The sequence below is a fragment of the Euprymna scolopes genome, chromosome 45 (assembly GCF_053919585.1).
Source record: "Euprymna scolopes isolate OS-2025 chromosome 45, ASM5391958v1, whole genome shotgun sequence".
Classification (NCBI taxonomy): domain Eukaryota; kingdom Metazoa; phylum Mollusca; class Cephalopoda; order Sepiida; family Sepiolidae; genus Euprymna; species Euprymna scolopes.
In genome coordinates this window covers 13,279,584-13,299,898 of record NC_136526.1, presented here as the reverse complement: position 1 = coordinate 13,299,898, position 20,315 = coordinate 13,279,584, and the positions used below count along the sequence as shown (strand labels likewise).

General features: G+C 35.2%; 1 protein-coding gene across 2 annotated transcripts in view; it reads right to left on the bottom strand.

Annotated features, from left to right (window-relative positions):
* LOC145269263 (ankyrin repeat domain-containing protein 13D-like) overlaps positions 1–14,862 on the bottom strand; it is a 148,788-nt gene extending 133,926 nt beyond the window's left edge. For both annotated transcript variants that reach the window (XM_080124888.1, XM_080124889.1), the window contains exon 1: positions 14,611–14,862. In XM_080124888.1, coding sequence (XP_079981014.1) covers positions 14,611–14,847 — 237 coding nt within the window. In that variant the 5' untranslated portion in view covers positions 14,848–14,862. The remainder of the gene's footprint in view (positions 1–14,610) is intronic.
* Positions 14,863–20,315: the final 5,453 nt, after the last annotated feature.

Below are 20,315 nucleotides of genomic sequence, written 5' to 3'. Positions count from 1 at the left end.
CGACTAGAGGTAGCACTGCAGAAAATGAAGGTTGCAGGAGCCACACTGAATGATAAATGTGTATTTTCTGTAAGCGCCATAAAGTTTCTTGGCTACATCATATCAAACGAGGGAATCCAAATAAATCCTGAAAAAGTAGCAGCAATTATGAAATTGCCCTGACCAGAGAATGTGTCTGAATTACAATGCTTACTGGGCATGGCAAGCCAGGTTGGAAAATTTGCTAGGAATCTAGACGAAACCACCAAAACACTTTGAGGGCTTCTTAGAAAAGAGTCAGAATGGATGTGGAATGAAAAGCCTCAGAAGGCAGCATTCCAGACCCTGAAGAAGCAACTAAGTTCCACCCCAGTACTGAATCATTACAATTCTAACAAGCCGACAAGAGTATCAGCAGATTCATCAAGCTATGGCCAAGGTGGAGTACTACTTCAGAAGCAAGAAAACGACTGGAGACCAGTATTTTATGCTTCACGATCGCTGACAGAAACAGAGCAGAGATATGCACAGGTCGAGAAAGAGGCACCGGCAGTCACTTGGTGTTGCGAAAAATGTGCAGATTACTTGGTTGGAATGCAAAAAATTCACAATCAAAACAGACTGCAAACCACTGTTGGCATTGTTGAAGTGACTCGAATAGACTCCAAGAATTCAACGTTTCCGCATGAGATTAATGAGATTCTCCTATGATATCATATATACAGCTGGAAAAGACCTCACAACAGCAGGCACTTTGTCCTGAGCACCTGGAAGTAATCCCATTATACACGATATCCATCAGGAAACAGAGATCGATGCATTTATCCACTCAGTCATAGGAAATATTTTGGCGAGCGATAAAAGATTAGAGGATATCAGACAAAAGCAAAATACTGACGAGTCTGCAGGTAATTAAATATGATGTGATGGATCACTGGCCCGAAAGAGCAAGGCAGGACCTCAAATTAAAACAGTACTGGTTTGTCAACCAGGATTTAACTGTTTACCAGCGACTTCTGATGTATCAGAGCCGACTTTGTAAAAAGAAATGAGTCCTGCTTGGATATAAGTATCATAATTTGTAAACAAACAAACTCATAATTTCTTCTACTACTAGTAGCAGGTTTGTTAGCTCAGATTGTAAAACATCCGACAATTAGTGATTACAGTTGGTAGTCGCCTGATATCTGGGTTTTGAATCTCAGAGTTGATACATTTGCTATATCTAGCCACACTGAGGAGTCATGAAATGGCAAAACAGCTGTACGTCGATGACTATATACAATAAAAACAAATAGGTGAATCTAATCTAAGAAAATGCTTTCGTCTCAAATTACGCCCCCCCCCCCTCAATCCGCCCTAATGGGATTAAATTATAGGTGGAGTTCATCATGGGCGTTTTTTTGGCCTAATACCTCCATCATTCTTTTGAGATAGTGTTTAATTTTCTTACTAGTTGGACATAACGTTTTATTTTTTGCATATATTTTACACTTGTAAAAATTCAGTATCGTTGGTAAAAGAATTAAAAATTTGCAACCTTGTATGATAATTAGTGCAGAAGCCAATTTCACAAAATTTGACTAAAAATGCAGGCTTCAAACAAATGAAAAAACAAATAAAGCATGCATGCTCCCCCGTGAGTGCACAGTGAACGAGACATAAAAAAAATGACTAATTAAACCCTCCCCCCAAATTTAGCCAAAAAAGATCCCCAGGGGATGTCAAATCCTGGTGAAAATGTAACATTTGTAAATTTGAGTTCTGCACCATGCAAAAAATGAAATGACCATCATTTGCACCCTCCTCTTTAGCCCCCAAAGTCTTCAAGGTCTTAACATATTTAAATTTGAGTTCAGCACCATGCAAAACATAAATAGATATACACAGAAAATTTTGGACAAATATGGTAAAATAATCCCAAAATGGAGTGTTTTTATTAACCATAAAAGAGCCCCTGAGCACACCCAAGCGTTATCGCGAAGTATAGACAAACAAAATTATATAGAAATCAGTTACAACTTTTTAGAAAGTTTTATAAAAATCCAAAGTATCAATTTTGTTTTTAATAAGCACAAAAGCGCCAATTTTAGGAGGGGGCAACCGGAGTTTTCTCAGAAAATCCCTTCTGTTACTTTTTTACTCATATCATGTTTAATGTTTGTGCAAAATTTCAAAAAATCCCAAGGCGTAGTTATTGAGAAAAGTGCACACAGACGAACCGATGAACAAACAAGAGTGAATTTACAGGTCCACCCTCCTTTGGTCGCGGAACAAAAAAAAAAAAAAAAAAAAATCCTTACAAATGTATCATGTCATCTTGTCATAACTGAAAAATAATTACAATGAAAGCATTAGTTATTAAATCAAGTAAGCCTAAACATTGGACCCCACCCTCTCAAATGGTCACTGCTTATCAAGGCCCGAAGGTCACTCGAGGATAACTTAATGAGTTTCAGGTAGACAGTAAGACAACATCGTAATGATCAGTAAAGGCGGAACTTGGGTAGAATTTGATAAGAAGATGACTCAACAAGACTTTAATTACATTAAACTTGAAAACGAATGCCTTTTTAACATAATTCGTAGAAAATATTAGCAATCAAGCTAGATTTCTTTTTTGTTCTTTATCATGGAAATCACTCCAGACTAAGGCATGAAGTTACATTATAAGACATTCATGCAAAACACTAAAAAAAATAAAAAAAATAAAAAAAAATAAATAAAATACCAATTCGAGGTTAAAACTAACAAACAATAAATATGAGATGGATAGATTCTGACTCAGAAAACAGCAATTCTTCCCTCTTTATCAGAAACACCGTTCATTGAATATGAGGACTAAAGTACAAAAAGTTATAAGGCTGCCAAAATAATGAATCAATAAAATAAAGGCAGATTTAAACCATGTATAAATGGAGGGAAACGCAATCTGAGCGGGCAAACATTTCTATCGTATTGCATTCATTAAAATTTTTAACCTTTTTTGCAAAAGACAACTTTAAACCCTAAACAACGGAGATGATAAAAATCTATGTGTGAAGAAAGTATATTTGCACGGTGAGTGTTACTGTGGCGATACAGTTGGAGTGCAAGATGATGTTGGTGCGTCAAACTAAACGCAAATTCCATGAACAAAGTTGCTTTCCCTTTTTGCAAAAGACAACTTAAAAAAACGTATTTAAGATGCAATTTTATATTCATAGCGGCAATATTGCACACACCAACGCCTCCTTACAATTTCTTTCTTACAGAATAGACATGCTGTGAGTCTATCTCTGCTCTTTCGTTATTTTCATGGCGAGTGCTCGACTGAGCTTCAATCTATGCTCCCTTCCCGCAAAACATTCGTAACAATTGTCAAGCTACAACCACAATCAACAATTCCCCCTACTCTGTATTTGCGCCTCAAACTAAACACAAATTCCATGAACAAAGTTTCTTTCCTAAAACTGCCTGCCTGTGGAACTCTATACTGTGAAGCTGCTTTCCAGCTGATTACAAAATGGTCGTTTTCAAGTTCAATGTAAACAAATTCTTGTTAAATCATCTTAAATAATCAAATTCTACTCAATTTCCACAAGTACCGATCATTACGGTATTGTATAACCAATCTCCTTACACTCATTAGTCTCTGGGTCTTGAAAAGCTTTGACTCCCTTGTAAAAAAAAAAAAAAAAAAAAAAAAAAAAACTATAAGAAAAACAATCCAATATATAAGACTCACTATGTCTGTCTGTCTCCATATTTTCAAACTATTACTTCCAAAACTAAAAGGTCGCAGAGCGGCACTAGGGGACTCAAATTATTGGATTTTTTATGGACCATTCTTTTATGGGTCATTAGCGAGTTAAAATAGTTTTTGAGCAGTCAAAATTGGGGGGGGGGAGAAGTGTTATACATTTCGTACATTCATCTTAATTTATTTTTAATAAGTTCATATGCGTGTCACGTCGGTACAGTGGTAACGTCACCAGCTTTGAATGCTGCAATTTTCGATTTCGATTCTAGCTGATGGCACCCAAATACTTTCTTTTTTTTTTTATTACTTTTGAAATCACGACTACAATAATATATACAAAATCTGGACAAATTAAAATAATATCATATTTAAGCATATTTTAAGACTGGACAAAGCCCAAACCCACCCAACCCGCTAGTCCCTATACATATATAAAAATAAACTCATTTTCCCCCTCTGATTTTGACTTTAATAGGATTGAAAATCAAGACATTTCACACAAATGTTATATGTACAAACTTCAGCACATTATCTGAGGTGTGTTATATGCATATTACCTCTCCACTTCCTCGATAATTGTGGATTCCTATATTTTTTCTGGTGAGAGTTCACGGCAAAAATCGGTTAGAATCAATGACAGTTGTAAAATCTTTTCTCTCTAATAAATTCCTCCTACCCCCGCTTCCACTTACACAGGGGACAGTACGAAGAAACACCGGTTTGGGTTCGTAAAAAAAAAAAAAAAAAAAAACTGGAATGGACTGGGTGAAACGCACCATTGGATTTAAGCGAATCGAAGGGTTATTGATACCATTTTTTTCACTTTGCGCTGTGTTTTTTTTGTCTTCGTTTTTCAGAACATGTCTTTCTTAAGGAAGCTTAACGTTTCTTTGCCGTTTTTTTTTTTTGAGGGGGGGGGGCGATTTTGTACAAAAGTTTAACATCGTTTTTATTTTTATATTTTTACACAGGGTTACTTCTTCGCTTACTCTTTACTTTACCCCCCCCCCTTTCGCACACGCCTTCAAAAAAAACGTGCAACGCCGGATACCCCCGCTAGTATACTATATAATTATAAAACTGTGGATCGTCCGCCCTTGTTTGAATCCTGTCTATCAAAAACTTTTTATATATAATTTTATGTGTCTCTTATTTCTTATCTGCTCTTCTATTCCCGCTTACCTATTTTTTTTTATTTTTTTCTGTTCTTCCCTTTTTCTCTTTCCTTTCTTTTTTAATGATCGTTATAATTTTTTAATGTGATCCCCATTATCAGTTTGGGTTTCAGTTTCGATTCTAGCTGATGGCACCCAAATATTTTTTTGGGGGGGGGACTTTTGAAATCACGACTCTATAATAATATATACAAAACCTGAATAAATTAAAACATTATAGTAGTTTCGATTCTAGCTAATGGCACTCAAATCCTTTTTCTTTTTTTTTTTTTTACTTTTGAAATCACGACTATATTGGGTACAAAATAACCAATAGAGAATTGACTCTATGATAGTAAATATGAAATCTGCGTCAATTAAAATATCATATTTAAGCATATTTTACAACCGGATAATGCAGGATACCTCTGCTATCATATTTATGAGAATGATTTAAATTTTGTTTATATCCAAATCTTATCAATATAAAAAAAATAAACAAACTGAGATATCGCAAACTGAAATTGAATGGAATTCAATCCAATTTTTTATAGTAATTGTAAACGTCAGGTACACATGAAGTGAAATTATTGGTAGGTTGAGAGATAATAACCAGTTTGTGTGCAAGAAATTTGAGTCGATAGATAAGAACTCGGATATGGAGAATGCATATTTGGATAGCAAAGTTATTGATGTGGTCAAAAAAGTTTTGTTATCTTGGCGATACAATTTGAGGATAGGGTTGAGCAGATTCTAGTGTGATTGCAAGAATTAGAAGTGGATGGAGAAAGTTCAGGGAAATTCTGCCATTACTAACTAGCAGAGCATTACCTCGGTCAAACCAGAAAAGAGCTCATCAGTCGTGTATGCAGTGTGATAATGTATCAGCATTCATACAAATTTTCAATGTCTATTTTCAAGGGTTTCTCCAGACAAAATTCAAGCTTTTAAAACAAAATTTGAGGTTTGTTTTACAATCCATAGCGATTCAAAAAAGTGATAAAATAATCAAATATACAACAAATAAATGTTACCAAAAACAAGAAAAGTTACTTTGCAAACTGCATCATTTTTTGGTGTTTTTAAGTTAAGCTTTTTATCTCAAATATTAACTCTATTTACAGCTTTTAATTTCCAACCAAGTGGCTGCTGTCTTCTTAATTTTTTTTTTTTTTTTTTTTTTTTAGCCCGGTCGGCCTAATTTCAAATTATCACAATTTGGGGGGGGGGGGAATTCACCATTGGTAAGTAATGTTTAGAGGGGGATGGAATAATTATGTTAATGGAGGCCGTCACTGCTCCTCCCCCACTTCACCCAAAAAATTAAATTATAAATAAGAACAAAAATAGATAGATTTGAAGCTTTATCACAAAACTACCTTGGGTAGTTTTGTGATAAAGGGACATAACTCATAGCCACAATACTACTATCCAATTTCACAACTATGTATTTCGATTTTATTTTCAATATTTAAAATAATATTTTAATGGTATTTTTATTAATACTTAAAAAAAATTAACTAGTATTTATTTCGGTTTTGTTTTTAATATTTCGGTACAAATTTTTACTGGACATAAAGAATACAATTTTCAAGACATTTCCCATATTTTCAAGGAAATAATAGAAATAAGACCGTTTCAAAGCAAAAAGTCAAAATTCAAAAACTTTTCAAGCCTGTACGAACCATATTTAAGAGAATGGCAACAAAAATTTGTTTACATTCAACTTGAAAACAAAAATGTGTATGAAAGTACTCTTGAAAATTAAGAATATCAACACCTACCATTTTGTACAGCATATTATGTTGGTAAATAAACGTAAAATAATTGAAAATTTCTAATATTGACATTATTCTTTTATATACTAACTTGTGTCCACAGTGTTTCCCATGAACTGCATTTATATAGCCTTCAAATGCAACTCCTTTACCTCTCTCTTATATATATATATTCAAAGATTTTTATGTTTGTAGACCTTGTTGTAGCTTGGGATTAAATGCATAAGAAAACATAAATCTGGCAAGTTTGAATTATTGAGTTATCTCCTTTAGTTTTTTTTTTTTTATAAAACTTTTCAACATGGTGGACAAGACTTATTTCATAAATCTTTTTATTTAAAACTAAAATTACTTGTGATCAATTTACATTATTTTTGGAATATGATATTTTTGTTTGTTCAGTTACACACATCATACAGATTTTTCTTTAGTTTTAGTTTTTAATATGGGGGAATCCTGAACAAGACTGTATACAATGCCTTTAAACTAATTAACCGATCATTATGAATTTTTACTTTAACTGCAACTCAAAACTCACCTTTAAATTTCGGATTTTGCTCTGATAATGAATAAACACCTCTTCACGCATACGTAAACCTATGCTGAGGATGCGTTGTGAGCAGCTTGTTTACAAAATGGCAGTTGTCCATAAGAAAATAATCCCAAGAAAGAAGTGTCTTTTTTTTTTTTTTCAACTTGGGAGTCACCACTTATCAAGACCAGAAAGCTACTCGAGGATAACAGTTAATGAATGTAAGGCGTTAGTGTTCAAAATCTAATATACAACCGACACCAAAGCAAACATAGCGAAAAGTCCCCCTCCCCCATCTCTCTCAACAAACTTGGGGATCACCACTCATCAAGGCCCGAAGGCCACTCGAGGATAATGGTTAATGAATGCAAGGCGTTAGTGAAGTAATCGTTAATGATGTAAATTGGGTGGAAGTTGATTGTTCATGAGGACGACTTAACAGGAATTTGTTTACATTAGATTTGAATGCCACCATGTTGTATTTAGCTAAGAAGTATGCCAGCGGAAAATTGTTCCAAAGGTGAGCAGTTCTGGGAAAGAAGCTTTGTCCATGGAATCTGCATTTACAGTTACAGATCGAGAGTGAAGAAAATCATATATAGTGGTTTTAGCTAGTCGAGTGGTTTTTGTGAAAGTTTGGTAAGCGGGGACCAAAGATCAGAGTTCAGACAAGCACCTACCATGAAAATATAGATAGAGGAGAGACAGAAAATTAATACCATCCAAAAGGTAAATTTGCTACGGATTTAAATGTCATTCGTTCTTAGTGCAAAAACCACACTAAAGTGCTCGGTGTTCTCATGTAGTTCAAGGTAACATTTACCAATTATTGTCACAGTCACATCTTCACCAGTATTTGCCAGCATGTAAGCACATGCGTGGTTTTTTAGTGGGAGGCATAATAATAATTGGCATAACTCTCCCAATGTTCACTCTCTAGATGTGGCTATAGGCCTAAGTTCGATATGATGTATTCAGTGATGATATGACGGTTTTTTAGTAAGAAATGTGTTTACGATATGTCGTTGTCCCCCTCAGTTCCACAAATTTCTAATATTGACATTATTCTTTTATATACTAACTTGTGTCCACAGTGTTTCCCATGAACTGCATTTATATAGCCTTCAAATGCAACTCCTTTACCTTTCTCTCATTATATATATATATATATATATATATATTCAAAGATTTGTATGTTTGTAGACCTTGTTGTAGCTTGGGATTAAATGCATAAGAAAACATAAATCTGGCAAGTTTGAATTATTGAGTTATCTCTTAGTTTTTTTTTCATAAAACTTTTCAACATGGTGGACAAGACTTATTTCATAAATTTTTTTATTTAAAACTAAAATTACTTGCGATCAATTTACATTATTTCTGGAATATGATATTTTTGTTTGTGACAACTATTTAATGTTTGTATTTTTTGTTTTATGACAACTATTTAATGGCACTTAACGCATGTGTTTACATTATTACGGTATATTACGGCTCGTGCAATGTATGCGTTTACGTTATTATGGCACGTGACATAAATTATGTCTTAAAACTGTAACTGCGTCTGAAATCTACAGCATATCATTGATCAGAATGTCTGATATGCAACATTTGCGTTCGTTGCATGTAAGTGTGCAGCGGATTGGTTCTATATACAGGGTGGGCCAAAATAAGGGTCCTATCTTTAAATTTGAATAACTTCCACAAAATAAAAGTTAAACTCACCAAACTTTATGTGTGTGTAGACTGACCCTTCCGAGATTTTTTTGCGTTCGTTGCATGTAAGTGTGCAGCGGATTGGTTCTATATATGAAAATCGAATAGACCACACTTGCGTAAATGCACATATCGCTCATGGATGTCGAGAAGCAATTTATAATATATCTTACAAAAAAAAAACACCAAAAAGGAAATTATCTGTGCAAGAAAGAGCCATGAGACGAACCATTTAACTTGTTTAAAATCTTTAGTCGACTTATACACATGTAATATCAGAGGATTACTATCGATTTTATTGTAATGCATGCAATGTCTACTGTATACTCTTTAGCCCTTATCCTTGAGTGGCCTCTTGGCCTTGATAAGTGGTGATGCCTATGTAAAAAATAAAAAAATACACAGGTAATATCAGAGGATTATTATCGATTTTATTGTAATGCATGCAGTGTTACTATATGCATCTTCACTACGCGCGAATAACACGCCCTTATATTTCTTCTATTATCCAGAAGGGTGGGAGTCAGATAAAAACCTTGCTTTCAACGCGGTTTGCGAACCACGCATGCATGAACCTTCGTTATGTTCTTTCGTTTTAAATAGCTAAATTTGTATGTTATGACATGTGTCCTTGCGGGGCGTTCAATTACTAACTTAAGTTATGCAAGTTCACACCCGACACTTTTTGCTTTGGGATTTGGCTGATGACACCCCAATCCTATTTGTTTTTTTCTTTTTACGACCAGCCCCCACCCCCCCGGTATTATAATAGCTAAACGGGGGGGGGGGGAATTGTTAATGACGTTTTGGTAAAAAAAAAAAGAAAAAAAAAGTCCACTGATATCGGCCCACTGTTACGAATTCAGAATGGGAGCGAGAAAAAATAAAAGTACTTCAGGGAATCGTTTCTTACAGAAGAACCCAATTAGTGCATAAGCACCATTTAACGTAAGATGATCGTCTGTTTCCGGATCATTCTCACATTTTAGAGCAATTAACCAGTTAGTGGTAAAAATAATTTAGTTAACTGTGTGAAAATGTTAGGATGACCTCCAATCTGTAGTGGAATGGGGACAAAAATGGATGGTCACATTCAATGCTGCCAAAACTAAGCTTGTTTCCTTCAATAACTACAAGAAACCTTTTCAACCACCAATAGCAATGGCCAAGAACACACTGCCTCAAAGTACTTCCTTTAAACTCCTTGGCATAACATTTACAGGGAACATGAACTGGAATATATACATTGAGAGCATTGCCAAGTCTGCTGCAAAGAAGGTAGGATCTCTCTACCATGCCAGAAAATTACTTACGCCTGAAAGTATCCTGTACCTCTTTAAACCCACCATTCGCCCATGTATGGAGTATTGCTGTCACATCTGGGCTGGTGCATCTGCTGCTTGTCTCTCACTCCTGGACAGGGTTCAAAAGAGAGTTGCTAACCTGATAGGTCCTGAACTGTCATCTAGGCTTCAGCCTCTGTCTCATCGATGAAATGTTGCATCCCTTTGCCTGTTTTACAAATACTTTAATGATGAATGCTCTGACGAATTGCAAGCACTTGTACCTCATCGACAAGACTACCCCTGACAAACCCAACAAGCAACTAAGTCCCAGTAGAGATCTCTAGGTGTAAGAAATCCTTTTACTCCAAACGTTTCTTCCCCAGAACTGCAAGTCTTTGGAACTCCCTCCAGAGATACTGCTTTCCCAACTGTACTGATATGCAGAAGTTCAAGCGTTAATGTGAACAAACATTTTTCTACTCATCTCCCTTCATAATGCCCCCGCAAATAGCCCCCTACTTCAAAGTGGCACTTGTTTGGGGGTGAAAAAAAAAAAAAAGATCCGGAAACTGACAATCATCTGGTTCTTCATCATTATTGTAGCGAAATAAAAAAAAAAAAATCAAAATATTAAATTTCAAGTAAAACCAATGGTATCTACTGAATTATGTCACAGTAATGAACATATCCAAAAATTATGAAAAGCGATAATTATCAATAATTGAATTTTGCAAAAAAAAAAAATTAAACCAGAGAGCTCCAATTTTAATAAAAGGTAGATAAATATTTGGTGCTTGTAAAGATAGAATCGACAGATCGATTTTTTTTAAAAATATGTTGTTTTAAGTCGAAAATAGTAATATATTCAAAATTTACAAACATTCATCAATATAAAAACAATTTATAATTAAAAGTAATTTTTATGGAATATCGGGAGAAATCGCATCTTCCCTCTGAACACCTTCAAGATTGTGAATACAAGGGACGGTGCTTGTTAAAATACAGTCGACAAATCAATTTTTTAAAAATATGCTGTTTTAATCAAAAACAATATCACGTACTTAATTATCATGCCGAAAATAATAATATATCCAAAAATTACAGAAAATTGGGTAGAAATTTTGGTAAATTTCTACGACATGACCCAGCGTATTAAAAACACCCCAATCTCCCCATGTTAAGAAAGGCTTTCGGAATAAACAACCCCGAACCTCGAAAGCCGTTCTTAACATGGGGTGGTTGGGGGGTGTTTATACTATGCTGGAGCAAGTCGTAAAAATATACCAACATTTTTTTTCTAGTTATAAGTAATTTTTACGGTAAATTAGGCAAAATCGCATTTTTCTTAGACATTATAAAGTACCTATTTACCATGCCTCCACACGGGACAGAGATAGACACCAGGGTCGTTTTTTAACGTGGAGAAAAGGTACAAAAAATAAAAATTGTCTCAGTCGTGAAGGATTTCTCCTCCACCGAAAGAGAACAAGAAAATGAAGTGCAGCATCTGAAGAACAGATATTACACTTTGATCTTGACCAAAAGGCCAAGAAAAACCCATTAGATGTTATAAAGTAAGCAGTAGAGGCTATACGCAAGGGAGATAATGTAAGAAATTTTTACGGAAAATTAGGCAAAATCGCATTTTTCTTAGACGTTATAAAGCAAGCAGTAGAGGCTATACGCAAGAGAGATAATGTAAGAAATTCTGCAGAAATAAGCAAGCTTTTTATTGGACGGTTTCTCTTCCCACAGATTTATTGAAACCAATCAAATTGCATGTTATAACTAACTGCCGAGAATGTTCTTGGCGCCAAATTTCCTTTTCAGATCAGAATCCGAGAAGACGCAGCGTTGGAAACACGTGGATTTCTCACTCGAATCGAGGCAGCGAAAATACTTTGCTGCTTCGAGACGTTTTAATGCCCAAATGTGGAACGGAACTTTATCATTGCAATTACTGATGCCCTTAAGTAAGGCGAAGGGATATCTGCACACTTGTGCTACAATTTAATGTCTGTCAAGACGAAATTAAGGTCTACGGGTTGACCTGCCTTGTCCACCATTTGAACTGATTCTACAAGGACTCCTCGTGTATGCCCAGCTAGCAGCATCCTTCTTGGAAGTCAACTCAACATCTCCAACCTGCGCACTAATTCGTCAGCGGCAATTCTACCCAGCGTTTATCGAAAATTAACTATTATTCCATTCGGGAATGTTACCAGCCCATAGTGACAGATAGATGAAGATGACACATCTTTTGCAACTATGGACCCTTTTTTTACTTTAATAAAATTTATGTTGAAGTCTTAAGGTGAGCTTGTTGTGACTTCTGTTTGGTTTTCTTCCATTCTGCCGAGGGCAAAAACCTTATGAGAGAAAATCTCACAATAACTTTGAAAAGAATATTTTAGATTATTTGTGTTGTGGCTGCAATATTTGTTGTTTATAGTGACAGACTTTTTCTTTTTTTTTAAACTAAAATCACAATAGCAGTTGTAGTACTCAATGAATTTTCGTAATTTTGGGATATATTACTATTTTCGACACAAGTATTAATATCGTTTTTGCTTAAAACGATATATTAAAAAAAATCGATTTACAGATTGAATCTTAACAAGCACTGAAAATTAATTAATGAAAATAGTTTTGGAAAAAAAAACCAAAAAAAAACCCGGAGAATTCTAATAGTAAAAAAAAAAAAAAAAAAAAGGGAGGTAATTATTTTCTGAAAACTGGAAATCGTTGGTCAATTTAGCAAAACTTAATTTTCGTTGTTTTCATTAATAATTAATTGGTACTTAAGCACTTTTCTTACCGTGCTGAAATAAAGTTATTTAAAAAGTCATTCTTAACATGGGGAGAGGAAGGTTTTGCTAACTATTCTCTTCTTTCGCTTAACAATTTATTGTAAAACTTGAAAATAGTATGAAAAAAATGGCGCTGTAACAACAGTGCATCAGCACCAATTAATTTTTCTACCTTATCGTTTTTCTTAATTTTTGGATATGTTCATTATTGCTACATGACAGTTCAGTTGAACTGGGAATATAACATTTCCAATTTCGCCACGATAACGAAGAAGAACCGATCAGTTTCGGAGTAATTTATATACGAAAAAACTTATCCCTCCGCCCTAATTTTTTTTTTTTTTTTTTTTTTTTGTAATCGCCTAAGTGGAAGAATCTCACATTGAAGGGAGGGAAGCTAAAGTTTGCCAAAAAATAAAATAATGTGCTAAAGTCACGTAGAGGCAAGAAACAAAAAAGGTGGTCATTTTCGGTATTTTTTTTTTTTTTTTTTTTTTTTACGAGAATAATATCCAGAATAACCCCCCCCATGTTAAGAACGGTTTCCGGAAATAACCGCCCCCCCTCAACCTCGAAAACCGTCCATAACATGGAGAGGTTGGGGGTGTTTATTTCCGAAAGCCGTTCTTAACATGGGGAGGTTGGAGGGTGTGTATTTTCGAAAGCCGTTCTTAAAATGAGAAGGTTGGAAGGTGTGTATTTCCGAAAGCCGTTCTTAACATGTGGAGGGTGTTTACTTCCGAAAGCCGTTCTTAACATGGAGAGGTGTATTTCCGAAAGCCGTCCTTAACATGGGGAGGTTGGGGGGTGTTTATTTCCGAAAGCCGTTCTTAACATGCGGAGGTGGGGTGTGTTTATACTACGCTGGGTAGTCACGTAATACGATATCTCAAATTTTTATAAATGAAAATATTTTAATTTTAAATTCGAGGTGTGAAAAGAAGGTGTGATCGTTTTTATTTTTAATAAGCGAATTTCATTTTTATGAACATAGACAAAAAATAGATTTATTCCTGTACTTTTTTCCAATCGAAATATAAAAAACTAATGATAAGTTCACAAATAAAGAAAATAAATTTTTACCGTTTCTATTTTTTTTTTTATTCTTTAAAGAAATTGTTCCGGAAATGGCCGTCCGTTTTTTTTTTTTGTAGTTTTACTTTTCAATTTTTAACCAACTTACAAAACACATTTATAAATAAATAAGTCTCAAGTTACAAAAATTAACCCGCAGATTTACCAAACAGGCACAAAAAAGACATTTCAATATAAAATAAATATTTCATTGAAAAATTAAAGTAAAAAAAAAAAAAAAAAAAAAAAAAAAACTTTCTAAGAAGAAAACGATCTACACCTTTTTTTTTCTATTTTTGGTAAAACCTAATTATTCAAATCCGACAACACAGAAGAAGAATATATATATATATATATTATTTTCGTTTTAAATATTAATTAATGTTAAACTAAACTAAACTGTTATGAAACAAACAAAGAATTAAACACATGCATTTATATATATTTATTTTTAAGAAAAAGAAAGTCCGAACACTTTTTTCTTTTTCGCACATTTTTTTAAAACTATGAAATTATTTATATTTTAAGATATCGTTACTTACTATATTTTTGGCTAATTCTGTTTCCAGGTCTTGATAATGGTTATTCCAGACAAGCCAGTGCAACGGAAAGTCCTTGGCAACATCGCTAGTTGTATAATATCTTTTGGATGTCTTCACAGTAGACATGTCAGAACTACGAAATCCGCAAGTCGCCTCAGCGCCATCAGAGAGAGACGATCTCTCATAACATTTGCCAACAACGTCAGACCGGTCGACGACTGTCGTAAAATCATACATTTAACAACGACAGCTGGAATTAAAAGAACTAATTACATCGTTTTTATAAAAGAAATCCAATTTTCTAAATAAATCGTTCCATTATATATGCAATCAGATGAAAACGAGTTTTAAATTAATATCGTTTTTATTTGTTTCCGCTTAAAGAATCGTTTTAATAATTTTACAACCCACTAACAGAATTCCTTTGCGGCAGCAAACTGTTTTTCGTTATATTTATTTTTAGTGTTTTTGGATAAACATAGTAGTCACAAAATGGGGGGTTGTTTTATAATGGTTAGACTATAGTAACTTGACCCCCTATTATGTGACCACACATCTTAATCATTATTTTTTTTATCATGCTCCCGCAGTTTTAATTTCTCCTCTTAAAAAGTTTTATCATTTTTTATGCTTTTTTTTTTTTTTTGGTTGTTGAAAGTGGGAGGAGTATTTTGTACTAGTTTATTATACATTAAAAAAGGGGTTTACTTTTTTTTTTATTTATCTCTACCGCCCCCAGCCCCCCAACTAAATGAATTTAGCAAAATTTGTTCAAAATTAAAATATTATTTTTTTTATATCAAATAAATATATTGGAGGGGGGGTATTATTGTAGATTAACACTTTTTATTAAATCACCTTTTTTACGCGCATGCGCGCACACATGCACACTATGATATTCTATTTTTTTAGGCGATCACGTGAATCCCTGTAGTAAAGAAAATATACTTTAAAATTGGAGATCAGTCTCTCATATAAATTCAATGTTAAATGATCCCTATTTTTGGGGGGCATTCTAGCGTTTTATGGCAGTGAACCAAATAATAATTATTATTATTATTATTACTACTACTATTACTTGGCCTTTTGGCGAAGATCAAAGTGTAGTATCTTTTCTTCAGATGCTGCATTTCCATTTCTTGTTCTCTTTTAGTGGAGGAACAGTCCTTCACGACTGAGACATTCTATTTTTGTACCTTTTCTCCACGTTAAAAAACGACCCTGGTGTCTAACTCTGTCCCGTGGGGAGGCAAAGTAAATATGGACTATTAGAGATAATTCTTGTGCGTTTTTTTTGGGGGGGGGTACTTTTTTAGACGATTGTGGTTTTACAAACTTGCCACCCTGACTTAGGGTTCGTGGTAAAATATTTTTAACCGGGAAATGGGTGATCGTTTTACATTCCATAACTGTTCATCTTTCTTCACTATATTCTACAATAATTACTTGTTTTCTTTCCATTTTTTCTATCCTGTCAAGTTTTCAGGGTGTTCACGCGTAATCGTCTAAGTAGAATCTATATAGGAGTGCTACAACCTTGTACCATTCTCTTACTGGCCCCTTCCTCCCCCAACCTGAACTCGCTGGACTACTTTGTTTGGACATATGTCAAGAACATCACCAACATGACCTCCCACAACATCAAAGCCAGCCTGATCGCCGCCATCAACCGAGTATTTGCCAAGATCCTGACGGCGCTTGTAGTAAAAGTATCCTCCCAGTTTCAGACCTGTATCGATAACGGGAATTTTATCATGACGTCCAGTGAAGGTTATTCCATTGCACAAGAAGAAGAAAAAAAAAAAAAACGAAAGAATACCTCGATAAACATTTTTTTTTTAATAAATGGAAAGAAAGTTATAGTCAGTTCTATGTTCACCAATAACAGTGTCTGCCAAATTAGTCCCTCTGGCGGTTCTCAAAGAACTCCATTAACGCGGTTTGTAAGGTATAGTAGGGGTAAGAATAAAGGTGTAGTCAGGGCTTACTGCGTGCCAAAGAACTTAAATAAAACACGTCAACACGTAATCTTTTTAAAAGATGGTGTATGTAAATTACCTCCCTTGCGCCATTAACTTAAATGTTCTCATTCGAAAAAATTTCAATCCTCTTGGTTCTGTAATCCAAGAAAATAATCCAAATCTTCTGTGGTGTAATGTATTTCTATAGAAGATTTCTTGGTTCCTTTTAGCGTGAATTCTAACGCCTCACTGGAGTTAGTATTCTTTTTTTCAAAACCAATTCTAGGCCTTAAAACAGTTTTTTCTTCCTCGGTGAAGAGGTCATTGTAATTTCGTTTACAACTCTGATTTTTTAAACAGTCTTTTCTGACTAATTCTGTGTCGTCTTCCTTGACGAATCCCGATCGAAGAAGAAACCAAACCACTGGTCTCTCTTGTTTAAACTTGCGATTTTTAACGTCTTTTCTCTTGATGCGGGATAGCGAGCCGACTTCTATTTCTCGTGTTCAAAACTTCCAACAAAATGGCACACACATCTCCTTTTATCAATCGAAAGGCACGCATTCAACACGTGATATAACAAGCAGTAGCAGCACAAGTAACACCAAGAAGGGGGGGGGGTAAAGAAAGGGAGGGAGAGAGAAGGAAAGACAGAAGGTGGAAAATAAAATTTCTACAGCAAAGCGGTGATTGAGGCTGAAGACGGCTACATTGAATAGATGTCAGCTCTACTGCATAACCAAGTTACTTGAATTAATTTTTTTCAATAAAAGTTTAAAAATAAAGCTGTGATGTTTTTTCTTTAGGGCGATACTTTTATCGTTACACCCTGTGTGTATATATATACATATAGTCTGTTTATTATGCAAACATTATTGGTTAAATATGTGCACACATGTTTCAGTAGAATCTCAATTCAAAGAGACCACTTCATCAGACTAAAAAAAGGGGACAGTATTGAAACGAGAGTGTAACTTTGATTCTTATTTCAATATCATTCCCTTTTTTGGTCTGATGATATGGTCTCTTTGAATTGGGATTCCACTGAAACATGTATGCACATATGTAACCAATGATGCTTTTTATATATCGATCAAAGGTTAAATTTTTCTCTTTGGAGCATGTCGCGATTTTGTTGCTTTTCATCTCTATAAATAAAAGCGAAAATGTGTGCGTGTTTTTTTTTTGTTTTTTTTTTACATAGGCATCACCACTTATCAAGGCCAAGAGGCCACTCGAGGATAAGGGTTAAAGAGCGTACAGTAGAAATTGGACAATATAGTAATCGTTAGTAATGGAGATTTGGTAAATTTGTTAACTTATATGGAACGGCTCATCAAAAAATTTGTTTACGTTAGACTTGAAGACAACCATATTGTAGTCAGTTGGAAAGCAGAAAAATGTAAGACAATTCCATAGGCGTGCAGTTCTAAGAAAGGAGCTATGCTCATGGAATCTACACTTAGGTTTAGGCACAGATAAAGAGTGGGGGAAACTAGTGATAGTGTTTTTTGCTAGACGGGTGTTTTTTGTATAAGTTTGGCGAGGGGGGACCATAGAATGGAGCTCAGCCGAGCACCTGCCATAAAAATAACGATAAAGTAGAGACAAACTCGCAACATCTCTTCTGTGAGAAAGAGGTTGCAGAGAAGAGAAAAGGACATCCCCCACAAGGCTACGAAGTCTATTTTGAACTCTATCAAGGCAGAATAAGTCCTTTCTAGCAGCTCCTGCCCAGATGTGGCAAGAGTACTCCATCTTTGGACGTACCTGGCTCTTACATAGATAGAGAATTGCATCAGCAGTGAGATATCTACTGTATCATGTTCGCTTTTTGTGTATGTCTGTAAAAGGCTTTTTTCGCTGAACTTCTCGGTCGGCTCCTTCCTTCTTAAAACTTTTTATATCACGTCTAAATCATAATATCTAAGAGTTAACAATGAGGGTCGCCTGTCTATTTAATTTGCTCGACTTTGAAAAAGATAAATATTCAACATTTTTCGATCGCCGCATGTGCATTAAGCCTTTTCGTATAATAAAAGCGAAACTAATTTGGCAGCATTTTTCCGGAAACGTCCGAAAGCAATCAACTTTGATCAATGTGGAGTTTCTCCTTATATCAGACAATTGCTATTCAATTTGGACAATCCCCTTTTTATGGGGAGCTGCTTTTCCCCACAACATCTTGGGGGAAAAAAAAAACAAATCCTACTCCACACTAAATAAAATACTGTCCCGCAGTCAAAGTTGACCTCATTAAAAACGGGCACCTGACAAGTTTTAATACTTAAATAAATTCAAACATGTTTCCGTTACTATTTCGTGGTGGTCCAGTGGTTAACGTTGCACGTTTTTTTTCACACTTTAATTTCCAATTTCGACTCAAGTGTTCAGGTTCTATCCTTACCTACCAAAACTGTTTTTAAAATTTACCCCCCACCCTGCCGACACAAACACCTTCAAACACCCGGGCAACGCCAGGTACCCCCCGCCAGTCTTTCATAAAGACATCATTAGGAGAATGTGTAATGTTTGGTTGTGCTGACGAACAGATAGTTAGTAGTAGTCAGAACAGTTAATGCGTGCAAAGCTGTTTGTGTCCAGTGGGGAGGAAGGAAGTGTCTGGTTTTGAGGCAAGGGCAGGGTCAGAAAGGGGAAGTGGATTACGATAGGCATTTTAAAATGTTTTGGCTAGATTGATATGTAACCATATTTTGGACAGGTTTCTGAATTCTTATATATACCATTTCCAAAGTTTTAATTCTTTAATGTTGGTTTCACGATGTATTATTTGTATGTTGCTGACTAAAATTTCTCTAACTTCGGAGGGAGGGGCAGTTATGTTTTCTTCTGTAAATGTTGTAATATAGAACTAAATTCTACATTATCCATGGTAAAGTGACAGGATAATGTGGCCATTGTGCAAACAGCGTACCTACATTTTTTTTTGTTGCACAGGTGACATTTGAACTTATAAATGAGGTTGGTTCATTTGAGTGGTTTGAGAATGGGGGGGGCATGGTTTTTTACAACTAGGCTTTGGGTTTTAAATTTTTTGTAATCTATATATATAAAAGCGAAAATGTGTGTTTGTGTCTGTGTGTGCATTTTTCTGTATGTCCGCAAAAGGCTTTTTTCATTGGCCTTCTTGGTCAGCTCGCTCCTTCTTAAAACTTTTTATATCACATCTAAATCATAATATCTACGAGTTAATGGGGGTTGCCTGTCTATTTAATTTGCCCGATTTTGAAAAGCTAAATATTCCACATTTTTGGATCGTCGCGTATTGATTTCGTTTTTCGGTATAAAAAAAGCAAAACTCGATTCGAATAGACATCTCCCCGGCCCACGGCCGGTGGTCTCTAGATGTCGGCTTGTAATATCAGACAGTTGCTGTCATTTCGAGACACACCCCTAATAAACGGGGGAGCTGCTTTTCCTTCCACAAACTTCGGTAAAAGCTATCCCACACAAAATCTTAACTGCTGAACAGCCATTGCCCGAGATGGTTGGGTGTCTGGCTTTTTTCCCTTTCGTTTCCACCTTCACATCAAGGTTTCGGGGTTTAAGCCTACCTTCCCATTAAAACTTTTTTTTTCTTTTACACCTCAACACCTCAAAACACCCAGCCAGGTTTTGATCTACCCCCCCCTCCAACAACACACCTCTAAACACCCGGGCAACACCGGGTACCCCCGCTAGTATATAATAAGTCCAAGGTTATTTTTGTCAGTGGGGGAAACG